Source organism: Oncorhynchus gorbuscha, linkage group LG15, assembly GCF_021184085.1.
Source record: "Oncorhynchus gorbuscha isolate QuinsamMale2020 ecotype Even-year linkage group LG15, OgorEven_v1.0, whole genome shotgun sequence".
NCBI lineage: Eukaryota > Metazoa > Chordata > Actinopteri > Salmoniformes > Salmonidae > Oncorhynchus > Oncorhynchus gorbuscha.
Genome location: NC_060187.1, coordinates 31474184 through 31498357, shown reverse-complemented (window position 1 = coordinate 31498357; position 24174 = coordinate 31474184). Strand labels below are relative to the sequence as shown.

The 24174-nt window shown below is 40.6% G+C and overlaps 1 protein-coding gene and 1 pseudogene across 2 annotated transcripts; one reads left to right on the top strand and one right to left on the bottom strand.

Moving 5' to 3' along the window:
• Positions 1-24174, top strand: part of LOC123996929 — a 115360-nt pseudogene that overhangs the window by 58997 nt on the left and 32189 nt on the right.
• On the bottom strand, positions 8578-19248 carry LOC123996930 (lactosylceramide 1,3-N-acetyl-beta-D-glucosaminyltransferase A-like). 2 transcript variants are annotated; one of them, XM_046300781.1, is made up of 2 exons: positions 19030-19248; positions 8578-10223 (listed from the first exon to the last, which is right to left on the bottom strand). In XM_046300781.1, exon 2 carries the CDS (start codon positions 9962-9964, stop codon positions 8846-8848), a length of 1119 nt encoding a protein of 372 aa, XP_046156737.1. In that variant the 5' UTR covers positions 9965-10223; positions 19030-19248; the 3' UTR covers positions 8578-8845. The 2 variants fall into 2 exon arrangements, with proteins under 2 accessions (XP_046156737.1, XP_046156738.1); XM_046300782.1 differs by lacking the exon at positions 19030-19248 and adding an exon at positions 18845-18969.

Below are 24174 nucleotides of genomic sequence, written 5' to 3'. Positions count from 1 at the left end.
TGAAGCACCGACTCCATGTGAGCATTTTCTTGTTTGCTTATGGCTCTATACAGCTTGTTGAGTACGGTCTTAGTGCCAGCATCAGTTTGAGGTAAATAAACAGCTATAAAGAATATAGATGCAAAGTCTCTTTGGAAATACTGTGGTCTACTGCCTATCATGAGGTATTCTTTAATCTTCCATGTAGGTGATAACCACATACCAAACCAAGAACTTGTTATATACAGTACAACATGCCTAGATGAAGATTTACATATTGTTTAAATGCCACCACAAACACTCAGTGGCATGTATTCATGGCAGCCCAAAAAATGACCAATAGAAAAAGAAACAAAATAATGTACCTTTCGTCTCTGTGTTTCATAAATGTCCTTCAATTCGCACGAGGGTGAATGTATCTCACCAGAGTAAGCATCCAAGTGAACTTAGCAGCTCCACGTTGTCTCTTTATGTGTAGCCCATGTATCTGATGCTGTCTGGCCAAAAATACTATGATATTGTTGCAGCACATAACATTGCATGCAAGGGAAGCCGATGAGCATTTGGCCTCCCTTGATAATTATTTTTGCCAATCAGTGTTGAGCTAAACAGAGTGATCTCAGCTGTAAATGGTCCTGGGGCACCAAAAGAAAGTGTTAAGGGAAGCCAATTTGGATTTGGCTTCATACCAATCACATCACATTAGAAGCCAAACATCATTGACAGAAAACTGGAATTGTTTCATATTTTTGTGTCTGTGTTCTCCAGTGGCTAGCTAGCTAAAATCGTCTCTTTCCTAAATTAGCAATGGATGAAGATATGGATTTTAACATGTGGTTTTACTTCATTCTCCGTACTGGCCAATGATTATAACATAAATTCTGATTCAACCATAAATTCATACATTGTGCCCCTGGCATGAGAGGATTGAAGTTCAACATGTATCTAGATGTCTCTCTCAAGACAACTGCACCCCTCTGAAATAACACCTGGGCCAACCAGGTGAAACACCTTCCATCTAACAAGATGATCAACCAGAACAGGCGTAACACAGACTTACACCAATTGGTGTGCCCCTCGTGCTAACGTCCAAGCTCAAAATATAAAATGGAAAAACCAAAGCCTGTAACAGCGTATATGACAGTCATAGACTGTTTAGGCAACATGAAAGAGGAGGATGGCATTGGCGTTTCTCTACAGGTAGGGTGAGACAACATGTTATTTTCTACTACACACACACACACACACACACACACACACACACACACACACACACACACACACACACACACACACACACACATCAATCAGTACCATGGACAGCCCACATCATATTTAGCTTATGTTGATTGGAATAAATAATTTTTGGTATTTACATTTAAGTCATTTAGCAGACGCTCTTATCCGTATGTTTTAGTTATCACTGTATTAGACTAAGCATAGGTAATTAGATTATGTTGAAATGGTGCTGGAATAGTGGAGGCAGTGCCTGGTTAGTATTTGCGACTTGCAAGACCTCTCAGTGGTTTTAAATCAATAGTTGTTAAGTAGTCTGAAAATGTTGGAAACATTAACTTGCTTGACTGGGCTGTAGGTAATGTAACTGTTTGTTACATGCATTATGTTTTGTGGACTTCACAGGGCAGATGTTGCTCCCTGGTTTTGTGATGAAACAAAAGTGTGATTGAATTTATTTTGCCACTGTGTCTTCTTATTATCTCGGTCATGGTGTCAATGCATATTAACTAACAGGTTATAGAGCGAACAACACAATTATCACAACACATAGGTTGTAATAATGCTTTTTCCCCCCTGGCTTGGCTTCCCCAGTGATTTTACCCACACACCGCTACTGCAAATGCTATGTATAGTTGTTCAAAAGAGATAGTGCCATACCAATGAGCATAGATATATACTACTGATGTGGAGCTTCGACAGTACATACTGTAGTTATTGTTTATTCATCCATGTGTTCTCTGGTGGCTGCAGGTGAACCAGTGGTGTGAGTCGGGGGTGTATCTGCTGGCCTCTCAGGCAGTGGACAAGTGCCAGTCCCAGGATGGAGCTGAGGCAGCGCTGCAGGACATTGAGAAGTTCCTGGAGACGGCAAGGAGAACCAACTGAGTGACCTCAAGAACATCCACAACCAGTATGAGCTAGTCCTCAACGATGAAGTCAAGGTATGTGCAGTGGTCCCTTAACTCACTCATGGAATCCTAGTTCCTGGAGTTGTCAGCCTACTGATTAACAATTGTTCTATTTTTTTTACCACTTGTATTGTGCTTTCCCTCAGGCTAATGTAAAGAAGGCTCTAAAAAGGTTGGACGATGTACAGGAGATGTTTGAGAAGAGACAGGTCAGTCTGAAGAAGCTGTCAGCCAAACAGACACGGCCCGTCCAGCCTGTGGCACCCCGACCTGAGTCCTCTCCCAATCGCCCCGCGCTCTCCAAAACACCCAGGACCACCGGCCCTGCCCCTGGTAAGTCTCCCCCACGTTGACCTAACCACAAACGTTACCTGCCCTCAACACAAGACCATCGATGTAGAGCCTATTCATTGCTATTCAAACTGAAAGATAGTCTATATACTATACTTTACTTGCCAGGAAGTAGTCATTTTCTAGTTTTAGACAAAGCATATGTTTAAAACCTTACATCCTGATGCCTTAGACTTGTAAGGGAAGTTTATTGTATTCACTGCGGTACTACGACAGGAATGGAAACAGAACTTATGTTTCTCTTTCTTCTTTTTCCCATCCCTGTTCTGTAACCATTACCAGCACTCAGTCGAAGGACCTCAGAGAACTCCAGTGCCACAAAGCAGCCCACGGAGGCTGAGCTCGCCAAAAAGAAAAATTTAAGTCGCAAAGTCAAAGGAAGCCTCAAGGTAAGATCTGATGAACTCTAGACAATTGAACCTGAATGGTTCAAACTCATCTACAACAACCATCTTTTTTTTTTGGCTAGCCACTGGCCCATTTTTATGACAGTGTTCCGCCAATATAGTTATTTGATCATTTATTAAAACAGAACTCTTGGTCAATGGGAGTCTGGGAGAGAAAGTCATTGGGGTGTACAGTTTTACTATCTTCTGTTTCCTGCCTTTCCCCAGCTGAAACATGTGGAGAAAGAAAACCTAGAGCCCTAGTTTATGCACATTTTCCCCTGACAACATCATGTCTGTCTGATGAATATCAATAATGTGCCATACTAGTCATGATAAGCATCTCATCTTATCTAACACCATTTACATTTTTGTCATTTAGCAGACACTCTTATCCAGAGCAACATACAGGAGCAATTACGGTTAAGTGCCTTGCTCGAGGGCACATCGACAGATGTTTCACCTACGGTAGTTGGCTCTGGAATTCAAACCAGCAACCTTGCAGTTATGGCACAACGCTCTTGGACCAGGAGTGTGATATTTGAAAGGAAATGGGGGCCTCCAAGGTATATGTGTGTGACCCTTCCTCCACCTACAGTATCCATGACTGCATCACTCTGTGTTTCTGTCCCCAGATTGAGGTAATGCATGAGGCAAGCCAGGGAGGCTCCAGCCACATCCTGGTGACGAATGAGACAGAGGAGAGTCTTTCAACCAGGCGGAGGTAAATGGATATTTTCTCTTCCCTGCCCTTCTACAATATGTAAAGTAAAACCTTCTGAGAAAGAGAACCGTCCTTTCTTTCTCTTTCTCTCTGCTCTCTGTCAAAGTTGATACAGAACAACTGCTGTATGTACTCACAAAGTTGCTAAGGATATGGTTTATGATGTCAACATCTACAATGGACTACCATTCCCTCAGTAACTGAGGAGAATCTGTCGTACACCCAACTGTAGCTGAGGTGCAGGAGATGAGGAGCCACATATAGCCAACGTGTGTCAATGCAGTCAAACATGATGAGCAACACTTGGGTTAAAACACAGTGCTTGGAGGCACATTGGTTTGATGCATTTGCATGATACCAGCTGTATTTCTGTATTTTTAAAGTTATATATCTTGAAAATGTGATTGCTGACATGCAAAACATGTTGGTTGGAACTATATCAACAATGGACTAATGAAACTAATACCAAAATATAATTTTGGGGTGGAATTTTTTAAGTGAAAAATGTACTGATGTGTAAATGTTTTACATTATTATTTCTTAGATAGTTTGAAATGTTTTATCATGTATGTTTAACATGAAATACAAACACTTAACAAAACAAGAATCAGGTGTCACAACCAGGACAAACCTAAATATATATAAACGCAACATGCAACAATATCTATGATTTTACAGAGTTACAGTTCATATAAGGAAATCAGTCAATTGAAATAAATAAATTAGAACCTAATCTATGGATTACACCTTAAGTACATTTTATGTATATTTATCATAAATTAGAGATATACTAAAATGGTATTTGAATATTTACAAAAAAAAGTGTATTTATAATGTGTTTCAAGCATACTTTCACAAATACACTTCTACTCATTAACCACATTAGCTATTGTAATTAGCCATGTACAGGTTACCTTGATTGACCGAGGCATCTTCTCAGACAATTTTAACATGCTATTTACAAAGGAGTTGTGGCTGGAGCAGAAATTTTTAAGGGATGTTTTTGAGAACTGTGCACCCTTGGCATTTCACACTTTAGTGGTTCACATTTCGGAAATAAATGAACATTTCAATAAAATGTGTAATCTGTAATTAAAAGTACAACATTATTCGGTTTGAAAATATTTGAATAAACTAAATATGAGGAACAATATTATAGTATAAATCAAAACTTCAGCTGCAGAAAAGGATGCTGGGAAATATGCAAATTACTTGTGCACGTTAGTTTTTGAAAGTATACTTTAAATACAGGACCAGTCAACGCCAACTCGTTCAAGGGTTTTTCTTTGTTTTTACTATTTTCTACATTGTAGAATAATAGTTAAGGCATCAAAACTATGAAATAACACATATGGAATCATGTAGTAACCAAAAAAGTGTTAAACGAATCAAAATATATTTTATATTTAAGATTCTTCAAAGTAGCCACCCTTCGCCTTGATGACAGCTTTGCAAAGGTATTCATACCCCTTGGATTTATTCACATTTTGATTTAACAAAGTGGGACTAAATTGTAATTTTTGGTCAACAATCTACACAAAATACTCTGTCAAAGTGGAAGATTTCTATACCTTTTTTTTGTATTCAGCTTCCTGAGTCAATACACGCTAGAAACACCTTTGGCATTGATTACATAGGTGAGTCTTCTTGTGCAATATTAGCCCTATATTATTTTCATAATTCTTCAAGCTCTGTCAAGATGTTGGTGCTCATGGCTACACAGCTATTTTAAAGCAAGCAGATTTAAGTCAAAACTGTAACTTGGCCCCTCAGGAACATTCACTTTCTTCTTGGTAAGAAACTCCAGTGTAGATTTGGCCTTGTGTTGTAGGTTATTGTCCTAATGAAAGGTGCATTCCTCTCGCAGTATATGTTGTAAGGCAGACTGAAGCAAGTTTTCCTTTAGGATTTTGCTTGTGCTTAGCTCTGTCCTGTTACTTTTTAACTGGAAAAACTCCCCAAAACGTGCTGATGTCAAGCATACCCATACCATGATGTAGCCACCAACCACCATGCTTGAAAATAAGGAGGCAGTTACTCAGTGATGTGTTGTGTTGGATTTGCCCCAAACATAAGGCTTTGCTTTTAGGCCATTTTTTCCCCCAGTATTACTTTATATATTTTGTATCCATGTCACGTATTATTATTTTAAACTCATTATTGTGGAGTCACTAAAACGTTGTTGATCCATCCTCGGTTTTCTCTCATCACAGCCATTGAACTCTGTTTTGACATCACCAATGGCTTCATGGTAACATCCCTGAGCAGTTTCATTACTGTCCTGCAGCGCAGTTCAGAAGGACGACTGTATCTTTGATGTGCCTGGTGGTTTAATACATCATCCACAACATAAGTATTAACTTGACCATGATTAAATAGATATTTAATTTCTGATTTGATATTGTTACCGATCTACAAATCACTGCCCCTTTTATGAAGCTTTTGAAGGGCAGCCTGGTCTTTGTAGTTGAATCTGTGCTTGAAATTCAAAACTTGACTGAGGGTCTTTACAGATGTTGTATGTATGGAGGACAGAGGAAGGGTTACTCATTCAGAAATCATGTCAACCACTATTATTTCACACAGAATCCATGTAACTTATTATGTGATTTGTTACGCCAAAAACTAATTTAGACTTGCCTAAACAAAAGGGCTGAATACTTTTGCAACGACTATATTTTAGTTTTTATTAATCTTAATTTTTGTTTTGGACTTTTTCTTCCACTTGAAGGAATCCAGGGGGTATGAATACTTTTGCAAGTTACTGTATACTTATAGTGCACTTGATCACTCACAAGCAGAGTTACATAAAATAAATTATTAAACTTAAATACAACTCCAAGTATATTTTGAATGAATATACTAAATTACAATTAAAATGTTTGAAATTGAAGTACAGTTTTAATGAGTGTGTTTAAGTTTAATGATAGTGAACATGGTATACATAAATATTGAAAAACAATTAATTTAAAGCACACTTTTAATAAGCATATTCAAATTTGATGATAGTATGTTTATAATATACTAAAATACTGAAAAAAACTATGAATTTAAAGTACACTTTTAATAAGTGTATTGAAGTGTGATGATAGCATATTTATAATATATTAATACTGAAAAAACAATTCATATAAAGTACACATTTAATAAAAATGTTGAAGTGTAATGATAGTATATTTATAGTACACTTAAGATATACTAGAAAAGTACATCACATATTTGAAGTACTGTATATTATTAGATTTTTTTGTATATTTAAGTATACTTGCAACATATTAAAATATACTTTTATTGGGAGCCAGGCCCATCCACTGGGGAGCCAGGCCCAGCCAATCAAAATGAGTTTTTCCCCACAAAAGGGCTTTATTACAGACATAAATACTCTTCAGTTTCATCATCTGTCTGGGTGGGTGGTCTCAGACGATCCCACAGGTAAAGAAGCCGGATGTGTAGTTCCTGGGCTGGTGTGGTTACACGCCAAATTCTCTAAAATAACATTGGAGGTGGCATATGTTAGAGAAATTAACATTAAATTCTCTTAACAGTTGCACGCTCCTGCAAAATTTGAGACATCTGTGGTATTGTGTTGTAAGACAAAACTGCATATTTTAGAGTGCTACATAGCCACATAGCCAGGAGAGTGCTACATAACCACATAGCCAGGGATCGTGTAAATCAGATTGAAACATGACCCACATGTCAAAATCATCATTAAGCCCTGCTGGATGTAAGGTACCCAGTGTATGAATCCAAGTTCCCTTTGGCACAGCTTTTTCCTCCTATGGGTGAAAGTCAATTTCCTCAACCATTAGCTTGTTTTAAGGCACTTTGAGAGAAGTCACAGACAGAAAGTGACAATTGAAAGGAGAGTTTAGGAGAGCAAAGCACACACACTATAGCTGTCTGAAGAGAGGATTTGTAGAGATGAAGAGACTTAAGGCAGAGCCTCCCAGCTGACTGTTAGCACCAGATGACCACACACCTGCTTGTGGAATGTCTCCTGTTCTAATATCAGCCTGCACAATGCCTCCTGATATGGAACATACTTGTCCTTTTATTCCAAATTTTGAAAACATTATTTGCAACGTCTTTACTGTAACTGTTAAGGGTTTGTTAAATTGTACAGATGCCATAGGCAGTTCAATCTCTGACTCATCTGACACAGGAAATGAATGACACATGCATTCCCCTCTTCTGATAAGCACAGGCATCAATGTAGGTAATGTGTATTTGAAACATACAACAGCTACTGTATGTCACCTGATATGCTAAAATGTCCTTGATTTCCCATCACTGGCAGAATCTCTTAAAGTAACTGTTCTCAATGGGTAATTTTGTATGTCACCTGATATGCAAAATGTCCTGGGTTCTGGGTTTTTTGTACACAATAGATTTCAAAAACACATGAATAGCAACGTCCTGGTTGATTTTGATTTCCCATCACTGGCAGAATCTCTTAAAGCATAAAGTAGTACCGGATAAAACTGCAAGAAGTAAATTAATTCCATATAAGGTTGAGAGATTGAGTTTTTCCATCCCACAGTGGATTTCGTCCCATTCTGCATTTTTCATTCAACCACAATGGAGAACCACTGTTTATTTGCCCTAAGTCCCTGATGCATGGTACTGTAGGCTAGGGCCCCTAGAGATCCATACTGAATCGAAATCTAGCTTCACTCCTCCCTCCGGTGCCAGTGAATTCCTGTCTGCAGTGTCACTAAATACTGCATGTTGCCTTTTTGGGGGACCCAGACAAAGACGGGAGAGATGGGGGAGCAGAGTTCATATGGAATTATTTAGTGAGCAGGATGTGGTTTGAAGCAGATTGTTTTGGGAAATGCCAGTGTCTGCTCCTGGTTTGCAGCCTGACATTTTAGGAGAAGTGAAACAGGGGAATGGGGGAAGAAATGGAGTTAGCTCTAAAGAGATAAGCGGGATTATAAGATGTGTATGATACAGATAATGAGCAATGGTAACTCAATAAAAACACTGTCTGCTAGCAAAATTTAATTTGAAGGATTTTTCACTTTTGACTTATTGACTGCAGCCAAGAACATTAGCTCTGTAACGTCTGTTTACACCACACAATTAGCTGAACCACAAAGTACAACTGCAGTATCCATCAAGCCAAGGCAGGTGTGCCGAATATATGGTCAAGAACATGGTTTTGGTCTTTATTTTGAAGATGATACCAGCTGCAGAACCTGAAATATAAATGAAAAAGACTGCAGTGACATTCTGTGCAGCCTAACAGTACACTATGAAAAGGCTGCCTTGCATGGGTAGGTATTTAAATAGTAAGGTTTACAGAGGAGCATGATTTTCACTGCTGTGCAGTACAGCTTTCCCACCTGGCCAGAGGAAATGTCATGAATCTGTGGGTCCATAGCTGCCTTCCACAGGCGCCGGACGTCTGCCACATGTCCGTGAGAGGTGATCATCTTATCATAGATGCAGGGGTGATAGGGGGCCTTCCCCTCCCCTGAAAAGTAAACATGTTCCTGGGGAGACACCCCCATGGCGTTGGCACAGATCCCCATGAACACATCGTCAATGTACAGCGAGGCATTGAGAAACAGAGTTGCCTGGTAGATTTTGGCAGCCACGTCCCTTGAGACTACGTACCCTGCCCCCGCGGTGTAGTCTGGGTAGGAGGGCCACTGGTACATCTCATAAGGCACGTGGTACTTGCTGTCCTTCTGGCGGATAGGGGGGGCTCCCCTGTGCACGTGGCCCACCCAGAGGTCCCGAGCCCCCTGCTGGATCAGGCCCTGCAGGTAGTGCACCAGGTTAGGCATGTGGATAAAGATGTCGTCGTCGGCTGACATGAGGAAGCGTGCTTTGCTGCAGTAGGTGTGTCTCCAGCGGAACTGCAGCAGCAGTTTGATGGTGAGGTTGTGAAAGGTGTCCACAAAGTCCTGCTGGACCAGGTCCCCATAGACCTGGTCCTCCCCCAGCAGCCCTCTCTGCACACTGCCCCTCTGCTGGGGGTTGGAGTAGACCCCCATGGCAAACAGCACCCTCACGTTGGCCCCCAGCTCCCTTTGGATGTAGTTCTCATTCCCCCAGGTGGCCCGGATGGCTTGCCTCCTCTCCAGATTCTCTGGGGAAGATTTGACAAACAGCAGCAGCAGCACTTCATTGCTGTTACACTTGTCATGGTGGTTGATGAGGTACAGGAAGTTGCTCAGGCTTTCCGACTCCTGCTGGCTGATGCCAAAGCTCTTGTTGATGAAGTCAAAGCTGTTGACCAAGTAACGGTTCTCCACATGGTGGTCCAGCTGCACCCAGCACAGCATCAACACAGACAGGACAAAGCCTGTCGTCACCAGCTGCACACGTTGACATCTTCTGATCCTTCTGAAATTCATAAACATTCTGCGAACCTTCCTGCCCTCACCCTGTCTTTTTGTCAAGTCCAATAGGTAGTTGCCTTTGAGAGGCTTCTACTTTCACAATTATTCCAAATGATTTGGGAGTGCATGAATTCCATCATATTGACCCAACTGGAGACATGGGCTCCTTTGAGAAATGTTGGTATTTCGTTCAATTTAATCTCCTCCGCTCTCTGAGTCATCACTGTTTTGTTACCCGTGTCCACACAGTCCGGTCAAAGAGCGACCCACATCATAAGGTCTGAAAAGAGAAAGACAAAAATATGAACAATTGGCAAACCTGTTTGGACTTTTGAAGTTATTCCAACGGTACTAAAGTGCAACTCTGCCGGGCTACTTAAATCAATTGCGCACGCCTATTCTGTACCAACTGGTGCGAGACTAGTTACCACAGCCACAAAGTAAAATTGGCTATTTTTTAAAACAAATTCCTGAAAAATGTTTTTGCTTTTTGGTCTTAATTTAAGGTTAGGAGTGTGGTTAATGTTAGGTTTAAAATAACATTTTAATAAGATCCATTTTTTAAATAGGCAGGGTTTATGACTTTGTGGCAGTGGTAACTAGTGACGACCAAACAACAACCGTGGGTCGAATAATCACATTTAGTCAACAAAGCGTGGACAGTCCAAATGCAATATTGATTGTAGGTCTATGAACACAAACTGCTATTGTGGCTTTTCAGTCAGCCTACTCATCGGAATGAAATAACAAGGCTGAAGGCGAAATTATACATTTTCTCATATTCTAATGATTCCAAATAAAAGAAGGAAACAAACACGTACCCCCAAACACGTACCTCCTACAGTGCTCCCTACACAAGAGAAGCCTCATGGCTCGAAATTGAATTCGCGACCAATTGGTGTAGGTAAAGTAAGGCTACATGTTTACCAATGCATTTTGACCTTACCCTTTCAAATGGATTTAATAAGCCTACAATGCATGCAGGGCGCGAGGACATTACTGAGAGAAATGATTTAATCGTTCCTCCTAGCCTTTATTTCTTTTCTGACTGTTGTTTTGCAGCCTATAAATGTTACAGTTGAAACAGATGATATGAAATGGCTTGAAGTAGTCCACTGGGCACACCACGTCATTTAAACTTGGGCATTTGGGTAACATTTGGTTGAGACGTTGATCAATGAGATTTCAACCTGTATTCACCCACTTGAAAAGACAGCCAGAAGTTTGTTGATTTCCCAAAGGGGTTATCACTGTGCTTTCGACCATCTAAAGGCATAAACAAATTCCAATGGAAAAACAATGCCAAATGTTTGGGTTTTAGTTGTCATGTAAAATGTGTTATCACTGCGCTTTCAACCATTTAAAAATTCAACAAAGTTGAAATGGGAATACAGTGTCAGATATGTTTTATTCATACAACAATTTAATAATGTGTTCTCAGTGTGCTTCATTTAATAGCACAACGAAATTACCTGGATTGTAGTTGAGATTACATTACAAGTACATAGTGCAAGTGATTTTCTATGATTACATAAGAAGGCACTTATAGTTACATTAACCTCAATGTGACCATGGATGTGTTACTCATTTTAAGGTTGAATAAATACGGTTATTTTAGTTTGTAAGATAGCCTTAACTTTAGGCTATTTACTGTATTACAAAATTAATATTGAATTGTGTTTGGTTGTCAATGCAACCAAATATCAACTGTTTGAAGGAGATGTATCTTTTGTACCACTGACTTAGTCTGTCTTTAATTCCAGTTTGTCTACAAATTAACCATTAATAGTCTCCATCTCAACCAAAAATCTAAATGAAATATTGGGAGTAAATCAAATGTAACTTTATTTAAACTGCATTTAATATTTGATTTGATTTAATCCTATTCATTATCTTATATTTATCTTATATTTTTGGTTGGAGATGTGAATCCAACATAACAATTCATAATTTGTAAACAAACTGGATTTAAAGTCACACTAAATCAGATTAGAATATTTAATTTCTGTTTTCAGTGCTTACATCCATCCCTGTGTGCTCTATGGTTGAAGTCGGAAGTTTACATACATCTTAGCCAAATACATTTAAACTCAGTTTTTCACAATTCCTGACATTTAATCCTAGTAAAAGTTCCCTGTATTCGGTCAGTTAGGATCACCACTTTACTTTAAGAATGTGAAATGTCTGAATAATAATAGAGTATGATTTATTTCAGTTTTGATTTCTTTCATCACATTCCCAGTCGGTCAGAAGTTTACATACACTCAATTAGTATTTGGTAGCATTGCCTTTAAATTGTTTAACTTGGGTCAAACGTTTCGGGTAACCTTCAACAAGCTTCCCACAATAAGTGTGGTGAATTCTGGCCCATTCCTCCTTTCAGAGCTAGTGTAACTGAGTCAGATTTCTAGGCCTCCTTGCTCGCACATGCTTTATCAGTTCTACCCACACATTTTCTATAGGATTGAGGTCAGGGCTTTGTGATGGCCACTCCAATACCTTGACTTTGTTGTCCTTAAGCCATTTTGCCACACCTTTGGAAGTATGCATGGGGTCATTGTCCATTTGGAAGACCCATTTGCGACCAAGCTTTAACTTCCTGACTGATGTCTTGAGATGTTGCTTCAATATATCCACATAGTTTTCCTCCCTCATGATGGCATCTATTTTGTGAAGTGCATGAATCCCTCCTCCAGCAATGCATCCCCACAACATGATGCTGCCAACCCCATACTTCATAGTTGGGATGGTGTTCTTTGGCTAGCAAGCCTCCCCCTTTTTCCTCCAAACATAACAATGGTCATTATGGCCAAACAGTTCTATTTTTGTTTCATCAGACCAGAGGACATTCCTCCAAAAAGTACGATCTTTGTCCCCATGTGCAGTTGCAAACCGTAGTCTGACTTTTTTTTGGCGGTTTTGGAGCAGTGGCTTCTTCCTTGCTGAGCGGCCTTTCACATTAGGTCGATATAGGACTCGTTTTACTGTGGATATAGATACTTTTGTACCTGTTTCCTCCAGCATCTTTACAAGGTCCTTTGCTGTTGTTCTGGGATTGATTTGCACTTTTCGCACCAAAGTACGTTGTCCCCTTCCTGAGCAGTATGACGGCTGCATGGTCCTGTGGTGTTCATACTTGCATACTATTTTTTGTACAGATGAACGTGGTACCTTCAGGCATTTAGAAATTGCTCCCAAGGATGAAGCGGACTTGTGGAGGTCTACACTTCTGAGGTCTTGGCTGATTTCTTTTTATTTTCCCATGATGTCAAATAAAGAGGCACTGAGTTTGAAGGTAGGCCTTGAAATAGATCCAATAGGCTAATTGACATAATTTTAGTCAATCAGAAGCTTCTAAAGCCAGGATATAATTTTCTGGAATTTTTCAATCTGTTTAAAGGCACAGTCAATTTAGTGTATGTAAACTTCTGACCCACTGGAATTGTGATACAGTGAAATAATCTGTCTGTAAACAATTGTTGGAAAGATTACTTGCCACGCACAAAGAAGATGTCTAACTAACTTGCCAAAACTATAGTTTGTTAATAAGACATGTGTGGAGTTGAAAAATGAAAAATGAGTTTTAATGACGCCAACCTAAGCTTATGTAAACTTTCGACTTCAACTGTATCTATCTATTCAATGATGATGGCCTATTCACCGTGTTCATCAGTAAGAGTCAATCCTTTGTGCTTGTTCAGTGTGAAGTATCTTAAAGGGATAGTTTGGGATTTTGGTGATACTGCCCTTTATTTACTTCCCCAGAGTCAGATGAACTCGTGGATACCACTTTTATGTCTTGCATCCATTATGAAGGAAGCTAGCATTAGCGCAAAGACTGGAAGTCTAATATGCTAGTTAGCGTTAGCGCACGAATCCACCTCTAACTTCCTTCATACAAGACACAGAGACATAAAAATGGTATTCACAAGTTAATTTGATTCTAGGGAAGTGACTTTTGTGAATGAATGCAAAAGCTAACCCACCGCAAAGTTCAACAATGGAGGGGCTTTAAACCAACAGAGGCCATGGAATTGCTGAAGTCTGTACTAAACAGTCACCATAACAACAAGATATCATTACAGCAGCAGATTTAGGCAAACGGGTGGTGCACAACAATGAGCTGCCCTGACAGCATGCATCGTCATTCTCGTGGAGACGGCATGCATCGTCATTTTCGTGGAGACGGCATGCATCGTCATTTTCGTGGAGACGGCATGCATCGTCATTCTCGTGGAGACGGCATGCATCGTCATTCTCGTGGAGACGGCATGCAGCGTCATTTTCGTGGAGACGGCATGCATCGTCATTCTCGTGGAGACGGCATGCATCGTCATTCTCGTGGAGACGGCATGCATCGTCATTCTCGTGGAGACGGCATGCATCGTCATTCTCGTGGAGACGGGCTAAATTGAACACTTTTTGCCTTTTGCTTATTTATGAGATTGTTTGAGTTAGATTAGTAATATTGTATAGCTGTGGTCTTTTCTTAGTTATACTGAACAAAAATATAAACGCAACATTTAAATTGTTGGTTTCATGAGCTGAAATGAAAGATCCCAGATATGTTCCATATTCACAAAAAGCTTATTGTGTGGACATTTGTTTATATCCCTGTTAGTGGCGGCAGGTAGCCTAGTGGTTAGAGTGTTGGGCCAGTAACCGAAAGGTTGCTAGATCGAATCCCCAAGATAATACATCCACCTGACAGGTGTGGTATATCAAGAAGCTGATTAAACAGTATGATCATTACACAGGTGTACTTTGTGCTGGGGACAATAAATGGCCACTCTAAAATATACAGTTTTGTCACACAACACAATGCCACAGATGTCTCAAGCTTTGATGGAGCGTGAAATTGGCATGCTGACTGCAGGAATGTCCACCAGAGCTGTTTCAGATAATTTAATGTTATTTTCTCTACCATAAACCACCTCCAACGTGGTTTTAGAGAATTTGACAGTACATCCAACCGGCTCTCAACCGCAGACCACGTGTTAACACGCCAGCCCAGGACCTCCACATCTGGCTTCTTTACCTGCAGGATGGTCTGAGACCAGCCACCTGGACAGCTGATCAAACCGAGGAGTATTTATATCTGTAATAAAGCCCTTTTGTGGGTAAAAACTCATTCTGATTGCTAGGCCTCACATCCCAGTGGGTGGGTCTTCCCAGACCCACCAATAGCTGCTCCCCTGCCCAGTCATGTGAAATCCATAGATTAGATTTACAGTGGCAAGGAGGAGTATCTGGATAAGAGCGTCTGCTAAATGACTTAAATGTAAATGTAAATGAGTATGTGAATCCTTTGGAATTACCTGGATTTCTGCATAAATTGGTCATAAAATGTGTTCTGGTTTTCATATAAGTCACAACAATAGACAAACACTGCTTAAACAAATAACACAAATTATTGTATTTTTCTTGCCTATATTGAATACATAATTTAAACATTCACAGTGTAAGTTGGAAAAAGTATGTGAACCCATAGGCTAATGACTACTCCAAAAACAGTTTGCTGTTCACAAGAAGCATTGCCTGATGTGAACCATGCCTCGAACAAGAGAGAGCTCAGAAGACCTAAGATTAAGAATTGTTGACTTGCGTAAAGCTGGAAAGGGTTACAAGAGTATCTCTAAAGGCCTTGATGTTCATCAGTCCACGGTAAGACGAATTGTCTATACATTTAGGAAGTTCAGCACTTTTGCTACTCTCCCTTTTTTAGTGGCCATCCTGCAAAGATGACTGCAAGAGACATAATGCTCAATGAAGAATCCTACAGTGTCAGCTGAAGACTTACAGAAATCTCTGGAACATGCTAACATCTCTATTGTCACGCCCTGACCTTAGAGAACCTTTTGTTTCTCTATTTTGGTTAGGTCAGGGTGTGACTAGGGCCTGGTATGGTTCCCAATCAGAGTCAGCTGTCTATCGTTATCTCTGATTGGGATCATATTTAGGCAGCCTTTTTCCCACCTGTTGTTTGTGGGATCTTGATTTTGTATTGTTGCTTTTTAGCCCTACAAAGCTGTACGTTTCATTTGTTACTCTTTCTTGTTTTGTGCCGGTTATCATAAATAAAAATGATTAACCTACCCCACGCTGCATCTTGGTCCGACCATCCTTCCAACAATGATCGTTATATCTATTGACGAGTATACGATACGTAAAACACTAAACAAGAATAGTGCTCATGAGAGGACACCACGGAAGAAGCAACTGCTGTCCAAAAAACATTGTTGCATGTCTGAAGTTCGCAAAAGAGTACCTGGATGTTCCACAGCACTACTGCCAAAATCTTCTGTGGATAGGGTTCACATACTTTTTCTTGCCACTGTATTTAATTTGGCTGATTTCCTTATATGAACTGTAACTCAGTAAAATCGTTATGTTGCATTTATATTTTAGTTCAGTATAGATTTGCTCAACTCCTGCGTCCTCTCTCCTCCATCCTCTCTGGCCTTCTTTTTGAAAATGGTCAAATGTAATCGAGGAGAGGTGGCGAGGAGACGTAAAGTGGACGAAAAATGTATGAAATTACTCATTCTCCAATCGCGTGTCATCAGACAAATTACATTTACAGGCTGGAATCCCAAAATAAATGTATAAAGTGATCAAAACAAATTTAACTAAAGCATTCAATAGATAAAATAAGTAACCTTTCATATTCAAGAAAAAAGCTGATTCTAAGGGTGTGTGACAGATTTAAAGTCTTTCGCGAAGGGAAACACTTGTGCTTCCTCACCAAAAGGAGGCTATCATTGCCTACTAATGAATTGACACACACCACTGTTTCCGTGTAACAGAGGAGAGAGAACGGAGGACAGACAATGGACTTTTGCCCAAACGAGGAAAATCCCTGTAACTACGTTTCTAGGACATACTGGTTGTAAACAATGCAACAGAGAGTGGTGGAATTTAAATGTTACAATTGCAGGGTTAAATGTAAACACTGGGCGCTTTGTAGCAGATCACTTTTGCCAAAAAAACACCTTTTAAACATTTATTTTTGAATTTTACCCCTTTTTCTCCCCAATTTTGTGGTATCCAATTGTTGTAGTATCTATCTTGTCTCATCGCTACAACTCCCGTACGGGCTCGGGAGAGACGAAGGTTGAAAGTCATGCGTCCTCCGATACACAACCCAACCAAGCCGCACTGCTTCTTAACACAGTGCGCATCCAACCCCGAAGCCAGCCGCACAAATTCGCCGGAAGAAACACCGTGCACCTGGCACACTGCGCCTAGCCCGCCACAGGAGTCGCTGGTGCGCGATGAGACAAGGACACCCCTACCGACCAAGCCCTCCCTAACCCGGTCGCGGCCGGTTACGACAGAGCCTGGGCGCGAACCCAGGGACTCTGATGGCACAGCTGGCGCTGCAGTACAACGCCCTTAACCACTGCGCCACCCAGGAGGCCTGGTCACCACCTTTTAAAGGTGTTGAATTATGGGGATAGAAATTGTCAAAAAAAAATGTACAAAAAAATCATGTGATCAAAGGTCATGAAATTTTGACTGCAAGTTTCTGTAATTGCTCTTCACCAACTTCATCCTGCAGCCATCATCTGCATTGTGGGAGGCTCTATTATCAACCAATCATTAGGGTGCTTTTGTTTGACCCACGCAAACGTGACCAAAGACATCACTGAAACAGGAACCAACTTTGCCGCAATCCATGTATACAGTGGATATGCGCAAATAAATGTGATATTTGATGCTTTCTCTCACCAATTGATTGTACAATGTACACACCAATGTAGAGTTTGTGAGCGTGTGATATGGGGGTTGGAGACACGTTTAATTTAACGTTATAAAGAAAACACTTTTAGAAACAATGGAAACGTTGCACTGAGCCATGCTGTTGAAAACCAATCATTGTCCCACTTTTGGCAGATGCACTTCCCCCGACTTCACTCCTTGGCTTTCGTTTAACAGTCACCTTACCACTCAAACAAGCCCAACTTCAATGGTAAAAATGAGGGGTAATTGAAAAATGTTATGATTTTAAACTGATATATGGATGAAAATACACGCAATTGACAAAGCTACATTGTATGCTCAAAAAAAGACGACATTTTACTCTAATAAAATTTCTCAAAGAAAGAGATTTTGTTTGTTTTACTCAAAAAGGTAGGGGTCAAAATGATTGACATCCCTAAAGATTCTTATGAATAAAGTAGTGAAAAGTTCAGTATTTGATCCCATATTCCTAGTGCGCAATGACTACATCAAGATTGTGACTTTACTAATTTCTAGGATGCATTTGCAGTTCATTTTGGTTGTGTTTAAGATTATTTTGTGCCTATTATTACGGATAATACTGAATGAATCGTGAATAATGATGATTGAGAAAGTTACAGAGGGTCAAAAATCATACCCCCAAGACATGTTAACCTATTGGTAATGGTGAGAGGTTAGCAAGTCTTCAGGATATGATCTTTGACCCTCTGTAACTGTCTCACTCATCATGATTGGCAATTAATTCAGGATTATCTGTAATCATGGTAGCATGCACATTAATGTAGAAGTGTTTAGGAACATATATTGTTATTTTTAATCAAAGTTACTCAAATGACACTACATTATTTACCATATATTTCTATTGGGCACAAAGTAATCTGAAACACAACCAAAACTAACTGCAAATGCATCCAACAAATTTGTATTCACAATGTGATGTAAGCTTGATGTGCTGAAAAGCCTCTACCCAAGACAAATTGTAGCTACTAACCACTATAGATAAGAACACTTAAACAGAGCTCTTATTTGTATTAGCAGATGTTTAATCATATCTACCAATGATCTCTAAAATGACCTCATTTCTATATCATTGTTAAGTATAATTGTATTTTTTTTTAAATTTTGTTAGATTTCCTGAGTCTATTGTTTAAAACCTACCAAGAGAGGGTAGGTTCCAATTCCATGAAATTCATCCCAGCGATGATTCTACCGTTAATGGACATCTCCCCACAGGCTAACTGTAAATGCAGTGTGAATTCTTGCTTTGAGCACCCTAAGGTATTATAAACAGTCTTTCAGCTAGAGCATAAAACCCCCACACCTCCGTCTCCCTGATTACTTACCAGCCTGTGAGTTCCATCCACGTGTTTCTGGGAAAAGTACAGAAAAGTACTCTCCCCTGCCCCTCCTTTCCAGTAGATGAGCACTATCCCCCTCTTTCACCCTCTTTTTCTCTTTCCTGTCTGTGTGTAGGGAATAACAGCGTAACTGTGTAGTAACTCCAGGGTTCAGGGCTGCTGCCTGAGCTGCTCTGTCTGTATATGTCTCTCCATCTGTGTGACTGTGAGAGAGTGAGAGAGCAGAGTGGGACTAGTGGGGGAGGAAACTGCTGGGCTAGAGGGGGAAAGCCCAGCCCATTTACTCCCCCTGACTGCCTCAGCTTAGTCAGTCTATGATTTCTCTAAATTATTATCAAATCAGTGAGGCCAACCAGCAGGAGTGAAGCTGGATTCTATGCCAGAGCTTGGAATTTGTCATCTGAATTGCATCCGGCAGTACATACTCTTCATAATAAAAGTAATTCAGTGTTCCGGAAGGTCACATCAGGACAAACTGGCATTGTCAATGTGTTATTTTAGTACATAACATGTATACGTTCTTTGTTTTATATAGTTAAAGCATTGCTTTTTGGTTGGAGGGTGATTTTATCTTCTTCTTGGCACAGAATACATTTAGCTAGTGTAAACAACTTGAGGGAGAACGACCAAATAAGTATCATTAATAAAAAAACACTGTCCACTAGGGCATTCAAGAAAAATGGTCTTACTTAGGAGCACCAATAACAGGCTAGGCACATGACTTCATGGAATGTTTTTTCCCCCAGGGGTTCAATGAAGGCATCTCTGTCCATGATATTTATTCACACGACGCTGCCTTCCCACATCAAAAAATGGATATGCAAATATCCTATTGTGTTGGTACTTGGGAAGGCAGTCACCTATGATATGACAGATGCCTGCCTCTGTGAGAGTGGCGGGTGCCTTTGAAGAGCTTTATTGACCTATAAAATGTGCCCATACATCAAACAGCACTCAGTGTCTCGATGGGCTCGTGATGGCACATAAAAATCAAGACCTCAGAACTCATGTGCACATTAAAGGGGCCATTAAAGTCTGGAAATGTTAGCTTTGCTCAAGCTCCTTGGTTTTATAACAACCTCCTCTGTTAGGCCTTGTTTCCCCCCATGTACCTCATGTCTGGGGTGCTGTGCTTCTATATCTAGCGGAGCCTCCTTTGGGTTGTTTGATGACTGTGTTTTCCACCTTCGACTGAGTGCACACCCACCTCCTGATGAGGATGATTATTTGGTTGGAGAACTTTGACAAAGCATTTAGGATATGAGTGGCAATTGGAGTCTCCATTCTGGGTTTTATTAATGTATCTGCACTTCTCTGTAATTGGTGTGTATTGACGGATCCCGTATTTTTCCTCCCCAGACACATCATGAATGAGCTGATTGAAACTGAGAGGCTGTACGTCGAGGAGCTGCAGAGCATCATGGAGGTGTGTTTGTTACTTTAAATGGCTCTCTCGTCACTGTGAAACGCTGTGTATTAGTGGCAGTAACGTTAGAGACAGTAGAGAAAGCTCTCCTTTCTCTGCTAACTGCACATCGGGAACATAAAACCTGACATTGCCTGACATTGCAAATGTTGCATCAGGTCTGGCCATTTCAGAATAATGTATTAACTTTTGTTGAACTTAAAATGTACTTGCTTTGTCAATTTAAATGAGCCATTAGGCTACTCGAACTGTCTGTGATTTCTGTTCATGTAATGTTCATTCAGATGTTAGGTGTAAAGCCATATGAAGGACTGGGTTTTATTGGGTTTACATTATCACAGAGGCGTCATAGTTTTACTTATTGGCTTTGAATGTAATTTTCCTGTCCAGGGGTATGCTGCCGAGCTGGACAACACAGAGCTTTCCCCCCTAATCCCTACAGCACTGGAGAACAAGAAAGATGTGCTTTTTGGTAATCTCCCAGAAATATATGAATTTCACAACAGGTAAGCAAATTTCCTCTGTCTCTTTCTGAATTGCATTTCCATATCCAGCGAGTAGACAAATGTGCCTGTGACATCAAAAGAAAAAGGATTGGCATGGTCCTGCTGCAAAATGATAACAATCGGGAGAGGGAACCATCTTCCTCTCCCTAGTCTCCCATTGCTAACTGCCATGCTTTCATTGGTGGCAGGCACTCACATGGAACAAGTTTGGGCAGGTTATTCACCCCTTCTTTTTTACTGGAAGCTCTCGATAGAACATATTGTACAGGTATGTTAACTATGTAGGATCCTACTCCTGATGACTCGGTTTTTCAAATCATATGAGCAAAAAATATTTAGATTTCTCTGGGACGCTAAACCAGACAAAACGTGCCTATCTAAACTCAGCAAAAAATGAAACGTCCCTTTTTCAGGACCTTGTCTTTCAAAGATTATTCGTAAAAATCAAAATAATTTCACAGATCTTCATTGTAAAGGGTTTAAACACTGTTTCCCATGCTTGTTCAATGAACCATAAACAATTAATGAACATGCACCTGTGGAATGTTCATTTAGACACTAACAGCTTACAGACGGTAGGCAATTAAGGTCACAGGTATGAAAACGTAGGACACGAAAGATGCCTTGCTACTGACTCTGCAATGTCCGTACTGTGAGACTCCTAAGACAGCGCTACAGGGAGACCGGATGGACAGCTGATCATCCTCGCAGTGGCAGACCACGTGTAACAACACCTGCACAGGATCGGTACATCCGAACATCACACCTGCGGGACAGGTACAGGATGGCAACAACAACTGCATGAGTTACATTAGGAATGCACAATCCCTCCATCTGTGCTCAGACTGTCCTCAATACGCTGAGAGGGGCTGGACTGGGGGCTTGTAGGCCTGTTGAAAGGCAGGTCCTCACCAGACATCACCGGCAACAATGTCGCCTATGGGCACAAACCCACCGTCGCTGGACCAGGCAGGACTGGCAAAACGTGCTCTTCACTGACGAGTCGCAGTTTTGTCTCACCAGGGGTGATGGTCAGATTCGCGTTTATCGTCAAAGGAATGAGCGTTACACCGAGGCCTGTACTCTGGAGCAGGATTCATTTTGAGGTGGAGGGTCTGTCATGGTCTGGGGTGGTGTGTCACAGCACAATCGGACTGAACTTGTGGTCATTGCAGGCAATCTCAACGCTGTGCGTTCCAGGGAAGACATACTCCTCCCTCATGTGGTACCCTTCCTGCAGGCTCATCCTGACATGACCCTCCAGCATGACAATGCCACCAGCCATACTGCTCGTTCTGTGGTGATTTCCTGCAAGACAGGAATGTCAGTGTTCTGCCATGGTCAGCGAAGAGCCCGGATCTCAATCCCATTGAGCACGTCTGGGACCTGTTGGATCGGAGGGTGAGGGATAGGGCCATTCCCCTGCACTGCACTGCAGTACTTAATGCAGCTGGTGGCCACATCAGTTACTGAGAGTTACTTTTGATTTTGAACCCCCCTTTGTTCAGGGACACATTATTCAATTTCTGTTAGTCACATGTTTGTTCAGTTTAAGTCTCAGTTGTTGAATCTTGTTATGTTCATACAAATATTTCCACATGTTAAGTTTGCTGAAAATAAAAGCAGTTGACAGTGAGTATGTTTTTTGCTGAGTTTATATAATGAATATGAATTGGATGGGTTGAGATTATTAAATATAAAAGCACTAAACCTCTCTCTAAAAGCTTCACTTATTCAAATGTTTTACTTGAACCCTAAATGGTTCTCAAGTAGATTACTAAGAAAAGCTCATCCATTGTTTAAACATGGCCTTTTTGCCTTTGTGCAGATTGCCATGTCTCATTTTCAATTAATTGAAAATGATATATTTTTCAAAATATCTCTCTTTTTCAAACAAGCATTGCAGAGCTGGCTACAATTTAAATTTCATCCCCCTGAAAGAAGAACAAATATTATGGCTGAACTCAAATGTGCTGGTTGATAAAATACCTGTATTTATGGGAAAGATGTTTGAAAAGGGTATTTTGTTCTTAAATTATATTGGAAATTGGAATGGTAGAGTTATGCCCTTCATGGAGTTATCACAATTGTACAGGAAGGTCTGCTCAATCCAAGAGTACAACCAATTGATCACAGCTTTACCCCAAAACTGGAGGAGGCAGCTGGCAGCGGGAGGAGATGGGGAACTGGTCTGTCTGCCCAATATAAATTATCAAAACTGGAGGAGGCAGCTGGCAGCAGGAGGAGATAGGGAACTGGTCTGTCTGCCCAATATAAATGATCAAAACTGGAGGAGGCAGCTGGCAGTGGGAGGAGATAGGGAACTGGTCTGTCTGCCCAATATAAATGATCAAAACTGGAGGAGGCAGCTGGCAGCGGGAGGAGGTAGGGAACTGGTCTGTCTGCCCAATATAAATGATCAAAACTGGAGGAGGCAGGTGGCAGTGGGAGGAGATAGGGAACTGGTCTGTCTGCCCAATATAAATGATCAAAACTGGCAGAGGAATAAAAATAGCATAACTAGGAATGTTTACCAGTTTCATTTGAGGACCAGGATGTTATCAACTGTGCCATACTGTTTGCAAATAGTTGGGAAGAACACTGACGGGTAGTGTTTCTACAACTAATGCCAGTTTGCCTGAGGCTGATTCCGTGCAGGTGTTTGTACACGTGCATATATACACACACTCTCATTCAAATAAACGCATACAAGAACACACACATTCATGTAATAGTGCCAGACATGCACACAAACATATACAGTAGGCATTGCTGTTATGATTTTAGTTGTCTTTGATGTCCTTTGTTTAAAATGATTATTATTATTTTTTGCATCTTTTTTTCTCTTTATGTACATATGAAGTGGGTAAAACGGTATGTAAACATTATTAAAGTGACCAGTGTTCAATGACTCTACAGTATGTACATAGAGCAGCAGTCTCTATGGTGCAGGGTAGAGTACCGGGTGGTAGCTGGCTAGTGATGACTGTTTAACAGTCTGACGGTCTGGAGCTGTTTATCAAGAATTTGTTCTTAACTGACTTGCCTAGTTAAATAAAGGTGAAATTGATTTTATTTTAGTCTCTCAGTTCCAGCTTTGATGCACCTGTACGGTCTCCGCCATTTTGATGGTAGCAGGGTGAACAGGCCAAGACTTGGGTGGCTGAGGTCCTTGATGGTTTTCTTGGCCTTCCTGTG

Bases quoted from the DNA above. Each gene is read 5' to 3' on its own strand.
- LOC123996930 (XM_046300781.1), bottom strand. From the start codon at position 9,964: ATGTTTATGAATTTCAGAAGGATCAGAAGATGTCAACGTGTGCAGCTG.